Raw genomic sequence first — 22,808 nt, forward strand, 5'->3', positions numbered from 1 at the left:
GCTGTTTCAGCAGCTGACAAACGGATCGGCATGGAGTAACTATTCGGGTCACAGTGACCCTTGCAAGGGAAAAGGGCAGCAGCATCACCTCCCTACGCCCTTCTACCGCCGCGACGCACGACGACATTGGACTGTCGTCGTCCCGCAGCGAACCCTGCGTCATTATTATTATTATAGCCGCAAGGTGAGTTGAAATGTCATATTTTTTATTACGTTAGAATTATTTCTGTGGACCGATTATGTCTCTAGAAACACAGCTCTTGCGCATTAGAAAGGATCAAAATATAAAAACTTTCAAATTTCGTTTCTCATTATTCGAACTTTGTTAAACCGGATAAAGTTTTTAAATACACCCACTATATATGCTTCATTAATCTTGCATATATCAAACTTGTTAATGGATTTCATCTCTGGGTAAAACAAAATAATTCTTCAATTTTATGAAATATTTAAGTATTGATGTTATGAGATAATAACGATATCCGACGTCCATTCTTTACACAAGATAATCAATGTGCTATTAAATAGAGATGAATGACCTTACAAAAATGATAAAATTCTTAGATTATTTAATTCAAATCGAATTAAATTACATTAATTTTTCATGTTTCATTTTTTTATATTATGATATTTAACGCGATGGCTCTTTACCGATATATTTGCTGGCTCATTAGATTATTGAGATTCCTACCATGATAAAACGATCTCATTAGGCAATAATGCTGCAGAAAGAAATTCGCGCGATAACTATCAACTCTTACGATTCGATCCTCCTGTTTTACGATCTTCCAATGGCGCGCATGTTCAGCATTATTTTGTTCTTCTCTTCACGAATACCTTCGTCCTCCATCCTTCCATCGTCGTACCGATTCACGCATACACACGCACATCCATATCTTATGACCGTGCAAACCTGCGAGAGTGATATAAAGTGTATAAAATAGCGTCGCTATCTAAATTACTTCTCGCTGATTATATATTCGACCCCCGAAAATTTTACCTGCCTCTACTATACATGCGATTTTTGCGAATCGATCCTAAATGTCATTTGCATAGTGTAATTGGAATATAATATGAAATAGGATTATGAATATAATACTTATCCGCAAATTGCAAATTGTTTTTAGTTTCGATATTTTTTGCTTTTCTTTTTTTTATTATTTTACTCTTTTTTTATCAAACATTTAACATAAATTTTAATACTATCGATCAAAAATCTTAACGAGTTTAAATCTGTAACTAATTTTAGCGTCGATAAAAGAAAAATAATATTACAAATATATACATATATATATATTTATAATATTTGTATATTAATTATAATTAAGATACATAATATTATTTTTGCTGAGAAGAAAAAGACATTTGCTCTAAATTATAAATACGTCAATAGCAGCATTCTTCTTTAAGAGTTGAGGCTTTTGTATCCATTAAACTCTGGTGATAGCACGATATCGGGATACCTTATATAGTAGCATGTTTCTGATTATACGCTCTGAACGTACGATATCTTTAAAAGATACAACGGACAAGGCCTCTCGTATTCGAGTTTTAGCTTAGGCTACACTACAGTACGTAGGAATAAAGATGCATAGTGGTAGAGAGCGGATTAAATAAAATTCTGAATTTATGGAAAACAAGAAGGAGAAAAGGAAGGAACGGACGGGCAGAGAGGAGGGAAGCGCCGGTAAAACGGGCTGGGAGTATCCGCGTCGAGAAGCTTCCCAATGAATTTGAATAAAAATGAGATGGAGAGAAAGGAGGAGAGAAAGATGCGCGAGTCATGGGAGCTGGGGAAGACATAAGAGGACAGAGAGAGAGAGACAGAGAGATGTATTCTCGCGGTGGTCGAGCGAGTAGGCGATTATGGCGAAGTTTCTCTGCTCGTACGGGAAAATCTATGCATATAGATGCATACTCCGACATAATCTGATCGAATGTCATGTTTCCACAATACGAGGAGGGTTTATGACGATTTAATCTATATCACTTCATGTGTTATAAATTAATAATGTATATAATTGTATATAATAATATAATACATTTTTTTCTTATCGCGTTAATGTTTGTGGCATGTGTTTCAATCGGATCATGCTCCATGGTGAAAGTTGAGATTCGAATTGGACCAGTCATCGGGTCACATGATGGCCGAAAGGAGGAAAATCTCTCCCAAAGTTTGTATTAGAGAGCATGGCTGCCGTCGAGAGCATGGCGTGAAGCGCAGCATGGCCGTTCGCGAGCCAAGAGTAGCTTTGATTTTTTTCTATTTTTTTGAATCTACTGTTACTTTCATCCGATTGCAATTGTAATATACGGCAGAGTTTTAAATAATTAAACAAATATAAGAATATGATATATAATTTCACAAAATTATAAAATATATGAATCAATCTATTTAAAAGTTTATCTATCAAAACGATCGTTCATAATCAGATAAATAATAACTTCTCATACAATAATTCAGATTTTTTTTTTTTTTATAAAATGAATAAAAGCTCCGTCTGAGAATTAATTGACATACATAATTTATTATCTATCTCGCTATAAAATATCGGACTAACGATTCTCACGGAAAGAGAAAAATATTCTCGGAGTCGGAGAATCATCATGGCCGTGATGTGACGCTCTTAAGCGACATACCACCACGTGCCACGAACGCGAGATGGTGTTTGCCGGGTTGCCCACGCATAGAGGCTCGCGATCCCGCGTGCGACAGCCATTTTGAATTCCAAGACTCTTTCTGCAACGAACTCGCTGGTCGGAGAGAGCCCCGCCAGAAGGGCAGGAGCCTTCCTCTGCGGATACCGTCGCGTTCTCGTCTTATTTTTCGCGTGTCAAAAGACCGAGACCGTGAGCAATATTGTTGATACTTGATGTTGCAGCCGTATACCCTCTCCGCATCTCCCGTATAGTCTGCTTGGCAGGAGGCCGCCTCTGCGTAGACTTTTACTTCGCATATCTCGTCTATATCGTTTTTTTTTTTTTTTTTCTTAACTTTAATTATTTATTTATTTATATATACGTAGTATCTACAAAAATTAACAAATGTTTTATCACAAGCGTAAATATAATTTTTGAGATCAATTCTTTCGGACGAAAAGCTGTCTCATTTGGCACATGTATTTTAAATATTATTACTTTTTCTTTTTTAATTTATATATATATGTAGAGCGATGTACATTTTTAAAACGTATTCTTTCACGATTCGCGACGATTTCATCTTGTAATTGAGAATAAAAGTAAGTCTTCTAATAAACAAAGTTTCTTGCATTCCCTTTTTAAAATTATTCTTTAAAATGTATAGGTATTTGTATATTTATCTAAAATTTTATGTTTGAATGCAAGATTTTCATTGGTCGTCATATAATGTCATACCATCTATGATAGAACTATATCTATGTTTTACCGTCGGACATAAATTCGATATTTTAATATTTTGTTTTCTCCGCGTAAGTGTTTATTTAAATTTAAAAGCAAATATTAATTCATATGAAAATATTACATTATTCTGAAAGATATTTTTATTAGCATATCTTTTGCAAAACTTAATTGTTGCCGATTTATTCTATTGATATATTTCTTCCTTGTTCAATTCACATTAAATTCACAAAATATTTTTCCGTAAAATCCTCTAATATAATTCATGATAAAAATTTCTTTTTCATACATTAACAAATAATATTACAAACTTTAAAACATTGTTTGGATTTTTCTTAATTTAATTAATAATAGCATATTTTCAGATAGATATTACGATGCAATTTTTTTCCACATTTAGCTTTATTCTTTTTTAACTTTATTATTTAATTATCATTTATAAGACTTTGGTCTTATATATTAGCATAATTATCTCTTAGCAAGTATCTTATCTATTAGCAATTTAAAATGCGAGCATTTAAATATTTCTACGTCTCTTCATATATCAACGATCTCATTTCAAAGATAGGCTCATTATGCGTGACAGTAACTAAACGCTTTTTCCCACAAATTCGTCTTATTCTTTTTTCAACTTATAATATTATTTATAAAATGTTAGTACAATATATTAACACAATTTTCTTTTAGCAAGTCTCTAAGTAATTTAAAATGCGAGCGTTTAAATATGTCTCTTCATATATCGACGTTGTATTTTGAAGATAGCACTCATTGCACGTGATAATAATTAATGAAAACAAGTAAAATATAACAACACTGGTGGTTATTTTAATAAGTACTGTGATAACGTTTTAAAAATATATAATTAATTAAAGTGCAATAAATGAGGAATGAATGAATAGAATATAGATTTACACTTTTTGTCTTATTTTTTTTTTTTTTCATTCGCTTTATTCTTCAATTTTTTACCGATACTCTCGAATACGCAGACAGATACGTATCTCGGATCTGCAGGGATTATTTGTTTTACAAGAATAGACTTCTATATCAACTTCCTATGTTTAGGCTCGCGTATGCGTATGCAAAGTCGGCGGATCGTTCCGGTGATATGTAAACGTTCTACTTTATGACTGACGACAAGTTTATGTTGATTGCTCGTTATAGTCATTCTTTTTCTTTGATTGAAAGTCCAATACAATGAATCCAGTTTATAAAATTTGTTTTTATTTTTTTCTACGCAAGCTTACTTCCTCCAAAATCAAAATGGGTACTCTTTTAAATATTATTATTTTATATTTTTACTGCATATTTATAACATTATGTGAAATTGTCTGATTTTCACTCTTCTTCTAATACTAAAATTGATATTTATTAATTCATTGCGCTAAATATGTTCAATAGAAAATACAACAGTTTTCTTAATGATTTCATCTTCACACACTATTATCAAATTTACTTTAAATTAAATATTATATTTTCTTTTGAAATTAGAGAGAAAATATTTATACTAAATAGACGGAGAACGAGCGTTCCTCTTTACAATATATATTTTGTTTTAAATTTGATGATCTTATATAAAATTGTGAAGTATAATAATTTTATTCAAGAAAACTTTATATGAGGCCGATGTTTCTGAGTCATATTTGGTTAATGCAATCTAAACTCCTTCTCTCGAGTTCTCCTTTATTTACGCTGGACCGGTAGAAATTTATGAAACCACTTTATTCTCCGCCCGGAAAAATAACTTTTCATGTTTTCTAGTGGTATCACCCTCTTATACCACCATACTCTTTCGTCGCCCTATATATCTATGTTTAGTTTTATATGCTCTGTAATATGTGAGTGAAGGAGGAAAAGTATTCTCTCATTTCACTTCCGAGATTACCGACTCGCCTTTTTCTGCTTTATCGATCTAGTTGGTCCAACTTTTAGTAGTCTTAAAAAGATGGCACTTGTATCAAACAGAAATCTGATCATTTAGTTTTTAAAAAATTGCAATAAGAAAAAAATTTATTTCTTTTTATATGGAAAAATAGAAATATTGAATATCTAATATTGAGAATAATCTGATCAAATTCAATTATAGAAGATTATAATATATTTTCTGTAATGATGGAAGACTATAAGCTAATAAGAAAACAATAGCTCTACTGTTATTAGTGCCACATTCTTATTGATATTAAGATGTATTTTATTGATTATCATCTTGATATGTTCGGTTATGATCTACGGTTATATAACAATTATTATAACAATTATTTAACAATTATTATATAACAATTATTATAATTGTAAAATTATATTTAGCAGTAATTAAAAAGACGACAAAAATTATTTCTATTAGTATTAGAAATAAAAAGAAATAAAAAAAATCGAAGGAAATTTTTATAATTTATTTTCTTAAATTTTCTTTGTAGGAATCTCAAAACAACGTGCTTTTTAACATACGGTGCCTCTCTCATATTACTCATTTTTTATGCCTTTCATTTTTATCTCCGTTCCCTTCACTTTCTGAAAAAGATTTCATCGCAGCAACCCATTTTCTGTAACAATGATTCCAAGATCTCTTCTTCCCCAACGGACCCTTACACCACCATCTAAATAACGTTCACGTAATGGGAGTACCCCTTCACGAAACCATATCGTTTTACTTTTTCACCATGATCGATATACGGACAAAAAAAAATGCAAAGTGGTTTATCCGAACTTATTTATTGCTGGCTTATCTATCTCTTTCAACCTTTTTAAATCTTGAGTAAAATCTTAATTTCTAGAATATATTTTAAACCATAATGCGCTCCATTTTTATTACTCCATCGTTTTTCTTCATATTTGCAGCATTTTTTCCTCGAATTCATAACTACATGTATACATAAATACAAAACTATTTGCAATTTTCTTCTAGATTTTATTTATACATTTATACTTCTTTAAAACATTTATTTAAATTGTTACAGTTTTTTAATATATATGTTTACAATGCAAATCATTTATTGAATTATCTAAATAGAATATTTTTTTGAGATTAGTATTTTATATTATTTTTTGAGATTGCATTTTTAACACATACATACAAATAACTATTAATATTGAAGGTTCTTAAAGATAATATGTCATATAACTGTCGACGTCGAGTGCTCGTTAGATGTCTGAAGTGTTTCCGTTTAAAGTTTCATGGTCGAATCTGGGTTTCGTTGGTTCGATCACTGCCAATCAGCGGCAGCGATTCATAAATTCATAATAAAAAGAAAAGTAGATGCAATTAAAGCTTCCAGACTCCAGACTGCTCAATTTTTAAATTATCAGCACTTGAGATAATAGCCTGAAAAATATAATTATTACAGTGTTATAAATTTACATATAATTTCCATGTCAATAGAGCGTTTAATTTTACGCGAAAAAATATTATTTTAAAATTAATTGAAATGACTAGAACAGTTTAATGTATTATATTAAAATGGAAGTTACTAATATAGTTACAAATGAAAATTTGACAGACATATAAATATGAATAAAACAAAAGACTTAGTTCATACATATAAAATATATTAAACAATGATTGTATTTTAAGATTTTGATAGTGCAACATAAGTTGAAAAAATGTTGAGGTGTACTTGCTATTGTATAAAATAATATAAAATTAGTCTAGGACTTTTTTTTTTTGAGTTTATATTGCAAACTTTTGAAACGATTAAGTAAACTGTACCATGTAATACAGCTGACGAGCAAATGTAGTAATATAAACAGAGATTCGCGATATATAAACGAAGATTTCTCGACAACCGAATGTAAACGCTGACATATGCGTACGATTCGTAGAATCCGGTTTGTCGTTTCAGATCTGAATCAGAGTTTTATATAAAAAAAAAAATTTACTTTTTTTTAGATTGGGAACAATATTAAGAATGATATTAGAATAAAATGTAAACTTGGAATTATTAGGAAAGGCTTGTCTCTCTCTCTCTCTATAAATTATTTTATTTGACAAAATATTGATGTTTTTTATAATAAATAAAATGCTCACACAAAATTCTTATAAAACCATTTGCATAAATTGCCTGTTAATTAATTGAAAAATTTAATTTTTTTTTCTTCGATTAAAGCCATGAAAGATACAAGTATATTATAATATACATATAGTGAGTGTGTGAAAAATACTGACAATACATATTCCTTAGAATTGTGCTTTCGTATTTTTTTTATCGCAATGGATGAAAAAAATAATAATTTTGAAGAGATTATTTTTTTTAAATTGACATAATAATTACATATTGTTTTGTTTAAAATTTTTATTAAAGAGTTAGATAAAAGAGATGAGTTTTTTAAAAGTAGATATTAAATGTATAATATATATGTCGCCCTCTTTCCTCCGAAATAATTGGAACTGAAATCTAGGAAATGTGTGGAATTTCGAGAGAAGAATATGTATAATGTTGCTAGAATACTGGCCAATGAGATGGGGGTGGAGATTGGACTGCCTTTCATTAAATTTAATTGTCCCTTAGGATGAGCTTCTTTAATTACTTGGCCCTTTCTACGATTCTCAGCACCTCTTATATAAGCGCTTTATATAGCCTTTGGATCTACTTGCGTTTGTAACAATTCAAAGTATTAGAAGACACTTCAAACATTATTTCACACAGCACATTGCCATTTTATTCGACGAACAATAGGAAATGTTGTTGCGTAATTATTTTTCTGTATATGTAACTACATCGTCATATGATTTTTGGTCTACAATGAATGAATGCTGTTTATCGTACGTTTATCATACATATTGCATCATATATCATTAATCTTCAAAATGAAAAAAATTGAAGAAACGTTTTCTTCGATCGAAATAACGCGCATCAGCTGCACCGTCTCTTACCTTAAGCGATGAGAAGAGGTACAGAACGGCTGATAGTCCGACTAGAGTGGTGGAAGTTGGGCAGGCGGGATGAAGTAAGGGATGATAGGTGGGGCAAAGCGAAGAAAGAGGGGAAACAGTCTCTAAATATGCTAATACCCGCGCCGTGGAGTAATGAGTTTCTCGCGCCACTACGATTCACCGGACTGCTATGCATATATATTCACGGCTATAAACACAACTTAGATTACTATACTATGTAGCGTATCAACTGCCACGGCAGTTATGTATCAGTCGCCCTATCAGCCCGTCTCTTGTCTTTATCGTAAGACACATATACATATTATGAGACATACAATATAATATATATGTATCATTGCTTAAAAATTATATTATTTAATTTTATTATTTGTGAATTTTTCTGATTCGATTGTTTCTCGAATAGAGCGTCTCACACGAAAAACAATAATGATTTTAATAACTTTTCATTTAAACGAACACACGATGTATTCTTAAAACTGTTATCTATACATATAACTTTAATCTTTAATATTTCTAGTCGTAGCTGTGATGCATGATAACGCGTGTTAGTTCGTCTTATGTATTATACATGGAATACGAACGCAGCTCCCATAATTTCCGTAGGTTTCCACCTTCATCCTGGATCGCCATTTCTATCCCCTATGCCTCGCCGTCTATCACATTTTCAATTTCCACCACGTTTTCCGTTTCCTGCTTCAGGACTGTTTCGGCTCCTTTTGATTACCGGGGATGCCTCACGACAATGCCGTTTCATTGGTCGTCCTCAGTCTTACCGTCGGCTATAGTGACTGATTCAGTCGTTCCATCATTCTTCGTGTTAATATTTTAATAAAATTTACTTATAGATTTTCTGAAAAATGTAAGGTTGATTATTAATGAAAATTTGAATGAATATTATTTTTTTAACAATTTTTAATATTAAATATTTCAATAAATGAGCTTTAAATTAAAGCAAAATTTTCTTCAAATTATGTAATATGCTATAAACTTTTATCGCAATCTAATTTTAAACGCGTTTAAAAATATAGTTTCGACTTGATACTAAGATTTCCGAATGCCACCTCAGGAATCTGCTATTAATAAATACATACCCACGTGTGCAAAAACATTGCATTATTTTATAATCGGCTAGGACCTCAATTAATGTGGTTGACGTTTCGGTCAATATCGCGCGTGTTGCACTTCACGCAGGTTAAAGAGACGTAAATCCGAAGATGATGGAGCGACGTTTAGGAAATCGTGGTCATGAAATGTCAAGGAGGCGCGTGGCCTGCGCCGACGACGGATGACGATGCCCCGGGAAAAACTAGACTAGGCGTTTTTATGGGCCATCAAATTACACCGACCACCCTATAAAATGTTTAAGCGGACTTCCATATAAGATACGCAACTGGCGACTAGGATATACTTTGGCAAAAGTGCATCTACTTACCTGTCCAGTATACGATCGATTTCAGGAGGTACCTCAATTGAATAGTAGTCACTCCATGTACATTTAGCTTACGTTTCTAACTGTCTCTCTTCTGGTCTCATCTATCTTCGTCTGGCTTTATCTGTTGAGAAAATTATTTAATCAATTTTAGTAATATTTTCTTTGTCTTGCAAAAGCGCAAGCTCTGTCTTTTAATATTTTCCATGCAAATTATCTCGTGTGACAATTAACGTAGATTCTTATATAACCTGAGAGACGACATGTAATTATGTATGAAAAAATTTATTGCGTCAATTCTCTCTCTCTCTCTCTCTCTCTCTCTTTGTCTCTTCTTTAAGATTTCTTTCGCTGACTCGGAGAAATGAAGACATCAGGAGCGCGTGCAGGTGGATTCGTTCTCGACAGAAGAACCTCACATTTAGCTTTTACTAATCCAATGTCTCTGACATTGTGAGCGAACACATAAACGACAACAGTCTAAGCGGACAACTGCGTCGTTAATATCGCGTGACAAGAATAAACGTCGACCATAATTCAATATTATAATTATACCCTCGTAAGAGGTTTTATTATCCCAATTAATATGCGTCGTTAAAGTAATTGCTAGTAATGTAGACTACTCACATCCATTGTGAACATTTAGCCATCTTAGATGGACACTACCGTGCAGTTTCGTGAGATTTATAATACATCATATGCATACATTGTACAGCTAGTGTTTCACAAAGATTCTGATAACAGATTATTTTAAACTCGATTTTTTTTTATTCACGAAAAAGATTCTATATTGCATTAAATAATATGGATTTGCATTTCTTTTAATATATGCATTTTTTAAATGCATCTTTTAATAAAATGTATTTTAAATCAAGCACGTTATTAAAGAATATTATTGGGTATTTTAATCTTTTGTCGGAAATAACGTAATTTTTTCCACCCACAATTTATCACAAAATTACGAATAAATGCGCACTTAAGTACAGACGATCTTTCTGTTAAGAAACAGATTTTCTGCAGATACGTGAAAATAAAGATAAGTGCAAATGATCAATTCAATCAATGTGCATACGTGTATGGGGCACTAACAGGCTTTACATCCGTCCCTACTATGTATCGTCGATGATAACGCGACGTTCCGATGACGCGGCGGTCATTTTAAATGAGATTCAGCGGGACCACCCACCTCATGGAATTGGCTGATTATATATACCTTAAGTTTGGCATTTTTGGCGTCTTGTTTTTACATTCGCCAGAAAAATTCGGGTAGAACCGTGCGTCGGCTGATTCGTGAAGTTCATTTCAGAGATTACCGCGAGTTTGTGGCTCCGGGCGACTTCTCTCTTCTTCGGGCTTCGCGTTCTTTGTTTCTTTCTTTTTCATACCGCAGGGTAGATAGGTATGTTTCTGGATCTACTAATTGGTCGTAAACGAAACGATGTTCGGGCTGAGAGGCCGGGTTCCTGTCGTTCCACAAAATGTTCTTCGCGGCAAGGCTTCGCAATGATTTGTACCGATGAGTGACTTCTTTATCGCGATCTCCTTCTCTAGAAATTAATATTTAAAGTCCTTTAATATGTTTGCATTTAAGAACATATACAATCCATAATTATAGAAATTAACTATGCAATTTGCGTTGATTAAACTGAAAATGAATATGAAGAAACGAGATGATAGAGTATAGATTTTACTTTTGGTACATATTATTTATTGCAGAAATTATGTTATCACCTGTTGAATATTTATTTTACAACACACGAAGCTCTTTTGATTTTACCACGTTCAATGATAAAAACATCCTCGGAATACGATTCCTCGCATCCGATTTTGTCGCCGGGAGGAAGTTTTCAAACAAACCCTTTCCGCATCCGATCATTCGGCACGAGATGTTGCGCGCACGGGGTTGTCTCTACGCATGTATTTACAAAAATTTTACCCCGTGACACTCGCGCGCGCAACCGTTTCTTCGTGGACACGGCGATACCGTGGTGGTGGTGGTGGTGGTGGCAAATATATTATGTCTCTCGTAAAATTAAGTTTTTACGATCATTTTATGGTCGCGCGCGACCCGTCGATGCTTAGTACCTATAGGTGTGCATTTCTCACAGCTGCGCTTAGGGGCTCGTGCCGACTCGTCACGGATCTCTTTCATCATATGCGTCGGTAGAACATTGTAACTATTTTTATGGACCGCAGATTTGGCCACTGAGCACCCTCGCAGGTGTAGTTACCTTGAGTCGAATCATTTCGATGCTTGTTACGACGGAAACGAAGCCAATTTTACGCCAGAGTCGACCACGATCATTGCACACGCTCTATATGTGTGTTAATATATCCTTCAAATACACAAAAAGTTGTTAATATCTTTCAGAAATAGAATAAGCTTTGTCTCACATGAAACACATATCACTGGCATAGTAAGACGCACACATAGTAAGGTTTAGGTAGATTATTTTAAAATAGAAATATGATATACATACAATGTGTACGTGTATTAATTGCGTAGACCCTTTTTCATGAAAGCTGGTGGAATCTTCTTTCAGAAATTTATTAGTCTTTGAACTATTGATGGTAAAAATAAATTGTTCTCATTTATTCAATAAGCAAGAATAATATTATTAATAATGACACTTCACACTTATTTATAAAATTTTAAAATTTTCTGTAAATCATTCTGGCGAATTTAATGCAGTTTTGTGATATACTCAGGTTTATATTCTATAAAGCGCGGATGTAAACATTTAAGACACATTTGTATTCTCAAAGAATCTGAGAAATCACTTGGATGAACATCTCTCGAGCGACAAGCACAGAATGAAGCTTCGCAAGAGGACGTCCACCGCTTACTCTCACGGGGTTGCCGCTTTCACTTTGTATGAAAAACTTGTCGCGCAAACCTTGAAAGAATTTCACCGAAATTCAGGTCACGTCGAACCACATTCGTAAAAGTTCTTTCCAGTCCTTTATTATCCTCAAATCTGTGTGAGGGTGCAAGCGCTATCGAGGAAAAGAAATTCATGCATCTCTGGCAATGTGTAAGAATATTTTTTGCAAGTATTGTTACGTACAATGAAAATTCGCAAAAAAAAAATCGCTTTGTTAAATATATAATAAATAATATTTTTTTTTTTAAATACGTTGCTTTATTGCATTGCTCTGTTAAAAGCGATACATTCAGCAAATATCTAGAGTCTACGAATGTAATAATTTAATTACTATTGTCGCCAAAAATGTCTCGTGCAAATATATTTGTCGAAAAAAGAACTTGTGAGAGAGCTTTATGAAGATATGAGAATTTATATTCTCGAAAAAGTATTAACAACGATACTTTTGTAAACGATATTTTATTTTATTTCTACCACATACATACGTACATACATTTGTGGTGCGTAATTCATTGTGCAAGCTTCAATCGTAATTGCAATCTCGAGATCTGGCGTTTGTCTATTCGTGTATGTACATGTGTATATGTGTATTATATGTACTAAAAAAATATAGTAAGTAAATGTTCATTGCCACTGTCATGAAGATTGCGTAACGCAAGAATATACTTGCATACACAGGCGATAAGAACGTACATATATCATGTTTTTTTTCTTTTTTTGAGAAATATTTTCTATAAAATTATTTCTAGTAAATTTAATTTTCTGTTTTATCGTTTGCAATTTGAACAATTTTTTCATTTGCAAACAAATTGCTTTTTTTTTTAAATGTATTTTATTATATCACATTGTATATTTAATTTAGCATTTACTCATAATTTTTTAATTTGTTAACTTTACAATTAAATTTTAATATTTATTTTAATTTATATAAAATTTAAATTAATATATAAAAAGTGCATAATTTTTTATATACTTTAATAGTTTTGTTTCTGAATTATGTGGTATTATCTATCATCGCAGACGCGGAATATTTTTGTACGCCTGGGAAAAAGCTTTTTGTCTTTCTCGGCTTGTGACATCGAATAAAACGCGTTCATATATCTGTCTCGCGCATAATTCAACGACGGTCATGGTGTTTACGCGTATCTCTGAAAGCTGAGACTGAAATCTGAGGAGATATCGTGCCTGAGAACGAAGGAACTATATTATTTTAACTTGAATTATTTATAGAGCATTGGGAAAAATAGTGGCTGCAGACATGGGCGAAATGCAGTTTACAGTGTGCAGTGTAAGTCTGGAAAGCCAGATTCAGCCAGAGTTCAGTTAAACGTCATTGTTTTTTTTTTTTCTTTTTTTCTTGTTTCGAGAATGCTACACTCGTCTAGTCATAAATCAAATGTGAAAATGTCAAATTAATCAGAAAACAACATGGTAAGCTATAAAATTAACAGACAAGCAATTGAAAAAGTCTATAAATCATTAACGATTTCCCGCATATTTTATTCCTTTAACATTTCGATACTATGATATAACATACAAAACATAGTATCTTAGAAAAGATTGCGAGAAAATAAATTTAAGTTAGAAATTTAAATAGAATTTAAATAGATTTAAAGAATCTTCAATTTCTCTTAAGTGTATTGATCAAAAAGCAAATTGTAACCTATGGGAAATCTTTCCGCTATATTATATTATTTTTAATATAATATATTTTTAATATAATATTTTACACGATGTACTAAATACTTTGTTCGGTGAAAATTATTAATTATAAATTATAAAGTTAGAACTGAGCTCCATATTAATCTTTAAAATAACGATTCGTTATCTCGAACTAGCAAAGGATTTCTGGGATTCTTTACAGCAAATAAAATCCGCGAGCTTACATTTTTGCAGAGTCTCCTTAGTATCTGTATATACATATATGGAATGTGCATAGAATTAATATCTTAAATCGTGAATATCACTGTATCTGTGATATATGAAAATGACCCGAGATAAGGAATCGAGCACAGGGTAAAATCATAGGGATAAGACTAATGTCTCGGCATCTGGATATCGCGCGAGGCGTGGTTGCCAGATAGCTTTCTATCTATAGCTTCGCTTCTATGCGGCTCCAATCTCCCCGAGTACTTAGCTGAGGAAAATGTCGTGCGACATATATATCGTTATAATATATCGTTGCACTTACCTTATTACTCCGGGCATCAAGATTGATTATATTCAATGTTTTTTTTTTTTTTTTTTTTTCTTCTTCTTCTTGCACTAGTTATCATCCCGTATAATAATAATATCGTAAAGAAGTTATATAAGATATACGTTATCAGAATTCTTAGTATATGATAAGGCATTTAGAAATAATAAAATATAATAGACGATAATAATAGAAATAATAGAAAAAATGTATGAGAGAGATAAATTTAGAAATAATATTCAATCAACCAAGAATTACAGATTAATTAGTAGATATATAATATAAAACACAATATAATTTAAAATTTTATCATAACATATTGATATTTTTTGAATGCCAGTTGTGGATCGACAATAGTTGCACGCGCGTTCCCCAGGTAAGGCGATGCAAAACATGCAAATTATAGAGGGGACGATGGAAGGGCGACAGGGACGGGAAGAATGAAGAAAGATCCTGAGAGACTTTGCCTGATGAGGATGGTTCCCATGACGACGCAACCCCAGGAACACGAAATGGTCTAGCCATTCTTAACTCAATACCGAGTCGCCATACACTCACGTAGACAACGCGCTCAAACTCACCATCACTTTCCCAGTTTTCAAACCCTCTTAGGCTTCTCCTCCCCGAGTGTTGTTCTCCGCATCCCTTACTCCTCCTATGTCCTTACTCAAATGGAATATCCCGCGCTTATACTTTGCTCCAGCTGTAGCTTTGTATTGCAAGACGTGAATGTGACGCGAAATACAAACCAGCGGCTAGTTCTAGGTAGCAAAAAAAAAAAAGAAAGAAAGAAAAAAAGAAAGCAACACGGCCGGACTTGGAATTGCTTTATTACAAGATGCACTACGGTTTGAAAATCAGTGTCGAATATAACCGTACACATCTGTTAAGAACATGAAAAATTATGAATAATTATGTTATATTATATTTATGCATAAAATATAATTTTTAACTGTATGAAACTTTTGAAATTCTATGTCATACATAGGATTCGTTGCGTCTGCAACGTTATATGATACAGTTAATTAATTTAAGAGAAAAAACATTGCAAGATAAATTAAAAAATTTTTGCTTAGATGTGTGATTTTGACAAGAGAAATTTATATCGACATCTTACGTGAGATGGCTTACATGTTGCCGTATCAACATGACTCGTGCGAATTGGGATTAATTAATTGATTATAAACTAGCACGGAAGGGAAAATATCTGTCACCAAGAAGCGGCACGAGGATTCACTTGTCGCTTTCATCAGACATAGTATATGCTAGTAACTGCTAGTTCTTCGTCCCGCTAGACCACTGCCATATTGGAAGCGCTTCTCGAATCCGGACGACCAGGATTGGTCGTCCGACCATAGCATCTGCCTCTGAAAGGAGGGAAGGGCGTCCCGGTGCCGACAGCACTGAAGTGCCGAAAGGCGTCTCGACGCCCCGCTGAAACTGGCACGCGTCACGTCACGCGGTTATGAGAGAGACGGCGTTATTTCACTCTCCTATCCCGCGTGCACTCCGCGACTTCTACGAGCTACTTTGCATACCGAATGTATTTTCATCTTCATTCTCATTCGCGGATGCTCGCATACTTTAATTAGATCTTTCCACTTTGAAGTCGTAAAATGTTTGACGTGGTGTATAATACACAGGATGATAATAACACAATATTCTTACTAGTTTTCGCGTCTAGATTGCTGAAAAAATTGATAAGTACGGAGGAAAATTTAAGACAAGATGAGAGTTTGATTGGCGATATATTATGATAAATATTTTTATGACATTAGGCATTTTTGCTTCATAGATATGTAGAATATTTAAACCTAATATTTGAAGAGATATAGAGAGAGATTATATGTCTCAATCGGTAATATATAATTATAATTTATATAATTGTAATTAATATTTATTTATTAGATATATATTGAATAATGTATAATGCACAAAATTGTATTACAATAATAAATTTTTATCGCGTGTGTGAATATGTATATTAATTATACATTTATTGATAGGTAAAATTATAGAGTGCAAATATACAGGCTATTGTTATTTTACATGTTTGATTATTTTGGCATGTTTCCTAGCTGATATTCAGACCCTCGTGGATTCGCTATCCTAAATACTATATTTCAATTTCGCCGGCTGAGTGGGAATTGATACTTCTTCATTGTAGAAGGGTTGAATTTTTTTTAATCATCAGTCGCGGAGAGAAATTAAATCTCTTACCGTATTATGCTTAGGGCTGCTGCCTGTCGACGTAATGAGAGTTAGGAATTGTCCGGGATTAATATAGAAAATATCTTGTTTAAAATATAAAGTGATCGCCAAATTATATATGCATGGCATGTAGACTGCAACTAAATTTTTTGATAAAACATTTTCTATCTCGAATAATATTTTTAAAATCAAAATATGAGATGATAGAAAACATTCAATAACGAAAGATTAATTAAGAGTCAAGAACTGTAAGTGGTGCGCAATTTCTTCTTTTTTATGGGAATTTTATTTTGTTCGGTTTTAATTTTAGAGCATCATTAACGGAGGAATTTAGTTATTGTCATGCATTTATCCGTGACCTGAGTGATTTTTATGCCACATAATTTCAATAGGCCTTCCTCCGGTTACGTAAAGGAAGCCGTAAAGAAAGTATTTACCTTGATCTTGTTGTTTGACAGTATTAAATCAGACAGCAAATATTTGAATTTTGTCCACTGGACGAAAACACATGAGTCATAGGAAACGGATGGTAACTATTGATTATTCAAAGGTTGTTTAATTATCAACGTTTGAATAATCAATTATCGGTAATACTTTCAAATTAGACTTAAAATTACGAATGCTTAACATACACGCGACTAACTTAAATGTTCAATGCTACGAAACAACGAAACCTCATTTCAACTACAGACTGGAAATGGAAGGAGATAAACAACAAGGTGTTAGAGATAATGAAAATTATGGAAAGACATCCAGACAGTGTATATCACCGTGTTTGTCATGTAATTATAAAGTAGTGGAAAAACATATCAACTTTTTAATTATTTTTTTTTTCTTTTATGTAGAACCTTATTAAAAATAATTGTTCACCATAAAATAGAGTTTGTGTTATGATAAGAATAATGACAGATATTCGTAGGGAGCGTAGTTAAAAATTAATTTGATCTAGAAATAATATTTCTAGAAGTAATATTTTATCTTTTATTTATCTTATTAAATATTAATTTTATAATTGCTATTTTATATTTATATATCTATCGGAGTATTGTCAAAATTTTTGTTTTATTTGCAATTTACCACTCGGTCTTTATTGAAAAGCTTTTGGCTCCATATAAATTGCTTCCCTTTTTAGAATAACGACGTGATAAATATATCGATCCATTACAGAGACGGTGTTATCAAAAATGTGTGTTAAAGTCTTATGGTTATGATAATACGTTTTTATATCCCCTAAGTCAAGATTAAAAATCGCAGGTTTTTTTTTTTTTCTATCACTTTATAATTTTTATTTGCTATTTTCACTTTTCTCAATATAATACTATCAATGAGAGGAATATATTTTATGTTCACTTATTAAATACTTAATAAAATACATAAATGTATATTAAATCATTAAACTAAAGACGTTAAGATCAGATATACACAAGTAATTTGCTTGAAGTTACGCTCAAAATGGCGCGTAATGGTTGAGAAACATATGACTTTTTATTTGATTACACAAGTGCGTACGCTTGAAAGGGGTCGGATAGCATTGAGTGACAAATGGGCCGGTTCTCCTGAATATTTCGCGCGAGTAGACCATGCGTGTGAGTTTGCGAGTGTATGAGCATCCTGGTATAACGTCACCCCCCTTGGGGTAACGAAAGAAATGGTAGGGAACACCAAGAGCTTTCTCGTGTCCAATTGTTGTGCGCCCTCGACCAATCTCCTCCAGTTTGCACAAGCCGAGTTTGCCAAACGCGTTCTCCGACCTTCCTCCATCCCCTTATTGTTCAACCTTAAAAGTAATATCCTCCGTAGCACGTCCTACCCACGTTTCGCCGACACCATTTCTCCCCCGACCGAGAAAACGGAACTTTTTCGACCCTTTGTGACATTTAGAGAAAGGCTAAACAGTCTTTATTATATAGTTAAGATATTTATCTATATAAATATATTTTTAAACGGTTTCATTTCGAGATATCAATATATGTGTAATTGATAATGTAATTGATAATATTAATATTGAGTGCATAATAAAATTTTGAGATGAATAAAAAAAGAAATTAAACTTAAAATGAAAATAATTATTATTTATATTGACACCAAAAAAAAAAAATAAAACACGCAAATACAAGTTATATTCGCAATCTTAAAGAAGTTTTTTCTTTAAGGAAAAATGAGAGAGAGAAATTTCTCAAATTTATTGAATTTACTATTAATTACTATTAATTTTTAGGGGGATGGTAGTTTCGCAGATATCCGCATCTCAAGTTTCCGCGTTTGAGATTTCCGTATGAATTCACTCTCAGAGATTTTACTCCGCAGATTTCTCCAGAGAGCATTTCTACATTTTCTATTTTCACGGGCTCTGCTATTCACGCCCGTCGTAGTAAATCGAAATTCATAGGTGCACCTTCGATTGAATTTATTTTCTATCTCGAGGAGAGAATCGCGATTAATTTAACCGCTTCGGCAGCATGCCTTTTTTCTCGCACAAACAGTTTCAATCTCCTTGCAATATTTATTATTTTTCGTTATACTCGTATATTCGTTTAAATATAACGTATAAGCATTCTATAAATGAGATGGAAAAATCGCATTGATAAATTTTCTATTGTAGATGGAATGATATCCTAATTAAATTTTCCGAATAACTGTTGAATCCTGGATAATTAAATAACGTTTCTAAAATATCGTTATTCTTTTTTTTTTTTCTGAATGCATTTTATTTATTTCGATATACATATAAGATGGATAATAAGAGGTTTGATAGTAAAGCTAAATTTCCTAGTGTAGGAACAGTAAGGCTAAGTAAAGTTTCGTTATGGAGCGTGGCGACGCATTAACGGTTGTACAAGGTAGAGAACTTTATACCTGCCGTGATGGAGGCTACTAAAAGCCGTATTAAAACTCACGGCGATACGGTCCGTTATGAAGGGCAGTTATCAGTGAACAGACCATTTAATTTGCACTTCCGTCTTGCTTTTTGCAGGCTGACGTTTTTCCTCTTGGACCTGTAAATAAAAGGCCTCAAAGTGTACGGCGCCGTGGAGAAGACGTTTCACCCGTTCGAGCTGAGCAGCAGGTTAGCATCGTTTAACTTATCAAAGTTGTAATTTATTCATAATTTTGTAGAAAGAGTATTTAATTAAATAAATCTCATACATATTCTGATTTTTTATTATATGTATATTTTTTTTTCCATATAAAAATAGTTTTAAATAATGTAAATGTGAAATCTCCCTTATAATCATAATCTATTTTTATTTCTAGGCTTTCCCGCGTGTTCCCCGGAACACTGCCCGGTATACAAGGTGAGTTGCATAATTAATTATCATATACAACAATTTTTTGTTTATTATTAAAAAAAAAAAAAAAAATAGAAATACATTATAATCTCTTTATATGATAGAAGTTCCTAAAGTATTATTTTTGATTTGTTAAATAATTTTAATAAATAATCTTCTTTTTTGTGTATTTTTTTGAAAATAATACCAACCAAAAAAATAGTAAATACTTGAAGAATATTATTCACGTACATATGATATTTGGCAATCGATCGATATGACAGCGACGTTGAAAACTGAATTTATATAAATATATGTATATTGGAAGGCAAAGGAAAGAAAGAGAATTTTTCCCATATCAATGCATCTGTAGATTAATTCATATTAATGCGGTGAATGATTAGCTTCGAAAGCTGAAATGAAAATTTGACGGTAAACCTATCCATTTTCTAGCTAGGTGCTTGTAGTAAACAGAGGATTGTGTATACAATCGCGTCTCGTACTAAGCCCATAGCTACTAAACCGCGCATACTACCTATAAATGGACGGGCTGCTATAAAGTCCATTCATGATCGCGTCGCTTGTACAACAAACGTCGGGTGGCTCGCGCCTCCCGCGCGATTTATTACACTCGTATTCAAGCGCGAGTTGTGTTTCCTACTTAGTACACGTGTACGCCGACGCAATCGCTCTCGAAATCGTCTCACTGCACATTGTCTGGCTCGTCGATGACAGACCAATCGACCTCGTTTTTATCGGCTCTCGTTAATCATATAATCGAATATACATAGGCGTCATAAATTGCTCAACATTCATTAAATGCATTTTCTGAAAAAAAGAGACAAAGAGAAAGAGACTGTATAAATATCATGTATGTCTAGATATTATTTATAATATAAAAATTTTATTATAAGAAAATAGGCAATTCGTTTGACTATATCTTAAGCGTAAAATTAAAAAATAAGTAACTCATTATTCTGTCACACAACCAACTGATAGAAAAGATTCTTTTTTTGAATTTTTATTTCTCTCATAGATTAGATTTAAATGTGTGAAATTCTCAGTATATTTTTTATCGGCGTCAAAATAATATTATTTAAAGCAGAACTCTGTCAGAGTAGCACAAGATTTGTACAGTGCCAGAAGCGAAAAAAACAAAACAGAAAGCGCAAACCGTGCAATCTTGGGATAACCCATAAAATTTTAATTTTAGGAGAGAAATCTGATTTCTAACAAATTTTAAAAATCAATCTTGCAAATTTGATTTTTCTATCATATATTAAAAATAAAATAAATATTAATTAAAAATTTGAACTATATTAAGAATTTTTTTTTCTAGTTTTTTTAACTTTTTTGAATGTAACAAATAAAATATAAACAAATATATTTCTAGTAATATACGATAAATAATTGATAAATTATTGCAATAATATTTTTTTTAATCTTTCTTAATTCAATCTTTCTTGGATTTTATGCTTGTAATTATACTCTCGTATGTTTCACAATATTCTTTAGCTTTTAGTTTAAAACGATAGTATACATACATTTCTTTTCTCTCTTGCTCGTTATACTTATGTATTGAACTTTTATTAATATAATTATAAGCTTAATAATTATAAGCAATTCATAAGATTTTTATTTAATCTCTATAAAATTATTATTATTAAAATGTTTCTTAATTTGACATTAGAACGGAATCTTTTTTTTTAATTGAGGATTTTTGTATTTTTTATTATTAATATTGATTACTAATGATCATTAAGACGTGAATCTTTCGTGAAAAAAACACGATCAGGTGGCACAAGACACTGATGGACAGACAGATGGAAAGCGTGTGTGCTACCGGAGTTGTTGTCAGACCGTTTTACTTTACTGCCCATAAAAGTACCGAGATTTAGAGACTGCAATACTGCCATGACGTATTGCTCGCGCGCTGCATGTACATGCACATACACACTATTAAAGATGAGTCCGGTTGCTAGCAAGCGTGATCCATGAGAGCATTTCACCAGCCACGTGACATTTCGTGGGGAGGAGAGAGAAATTTGAAATGCATTAATTTCTAATCAGTTTGACAAATTGCATGTTATCGCATAGAAATAAAAAAATTATTACATAATTATTTTTTAAATTTATTTTAAAAAACGGAAAAAAAATTTAATTCGATATTATAAAATTTAAATTTATTAATAAAATAGAAGTCACCTCTGTCAATAGAATTATGTACAAATGTATACTTTCGTTAAGTAAATAGAAACAATTGTTATTAATCTGTCATTTACTCGAGATTCATAATCATTCCGTTTTTTTCCCCCGTTGATTGCGAATTGATCGCGTTCGGGATAAAGCGGCGTATTGACATTCGGCGGTTCGCGCAATATTTCTGGAAAGGCAGGAAAAAAGGCAGCCTCTCCCGTAAGATAGTTGATATGTTTGCGCTCGCCGTAGCTCGCGACGGCGAGGAGAAGGAAGGAAAAGCAGATTAGAGCGCGCACGAAAGGGAGTGGGGAACGTGGTGGAACGCGCGCGAGAGAGAAGCGATCGCTCGAGGAGA

General features: G+C 32.5%; 1 protein-coding gene across 1 annotated transcript in view; it reads left to right on the forward strand.

Annotated features, from left to right (window-relative positions):
* The window catches only part of LOC126849014 (uncharacterized), a 71,977-nt gene extending 51,692 nt beyond the window's left edge, over positions 1-20,285 (forward strand). Inside the window, exons 3-5 of the mRNA XM_050590470.1 lie at positions 11-184; positions 19,960-20,052; positions 20,241-20,285. Of these exons, the coding sequence (XP_050446427.1) occupies positions 11-184; positions 19,960-20,052; positions 20,241-20,285 (312 nt within the window). The remainder of the gene's footprint in view (positions 1-10; positions 185-19,959; positions 20,053-20,240) is intronic.
* The last annotated feature ends 2,523 nt before the right edge of the window (positions 20,286-22,808 follow it).

Source organism: Cataglyphis hispanica, chromosome 4 (assembly GCF_021464435.1).
Source record: "Cataglyphis hispanica isolate Lineage 1 chromosome 4, ULB_Chis1_1.0, whole genome shotgun sequence".
Classification (NCBI taxonomy): domain Eukaryota; kingdom Metazoa; phylum Arthropoda; class Insecta; order Hymenoptera; family Formicidae; genus Cataglyphis; species Cataglyphis hispanica.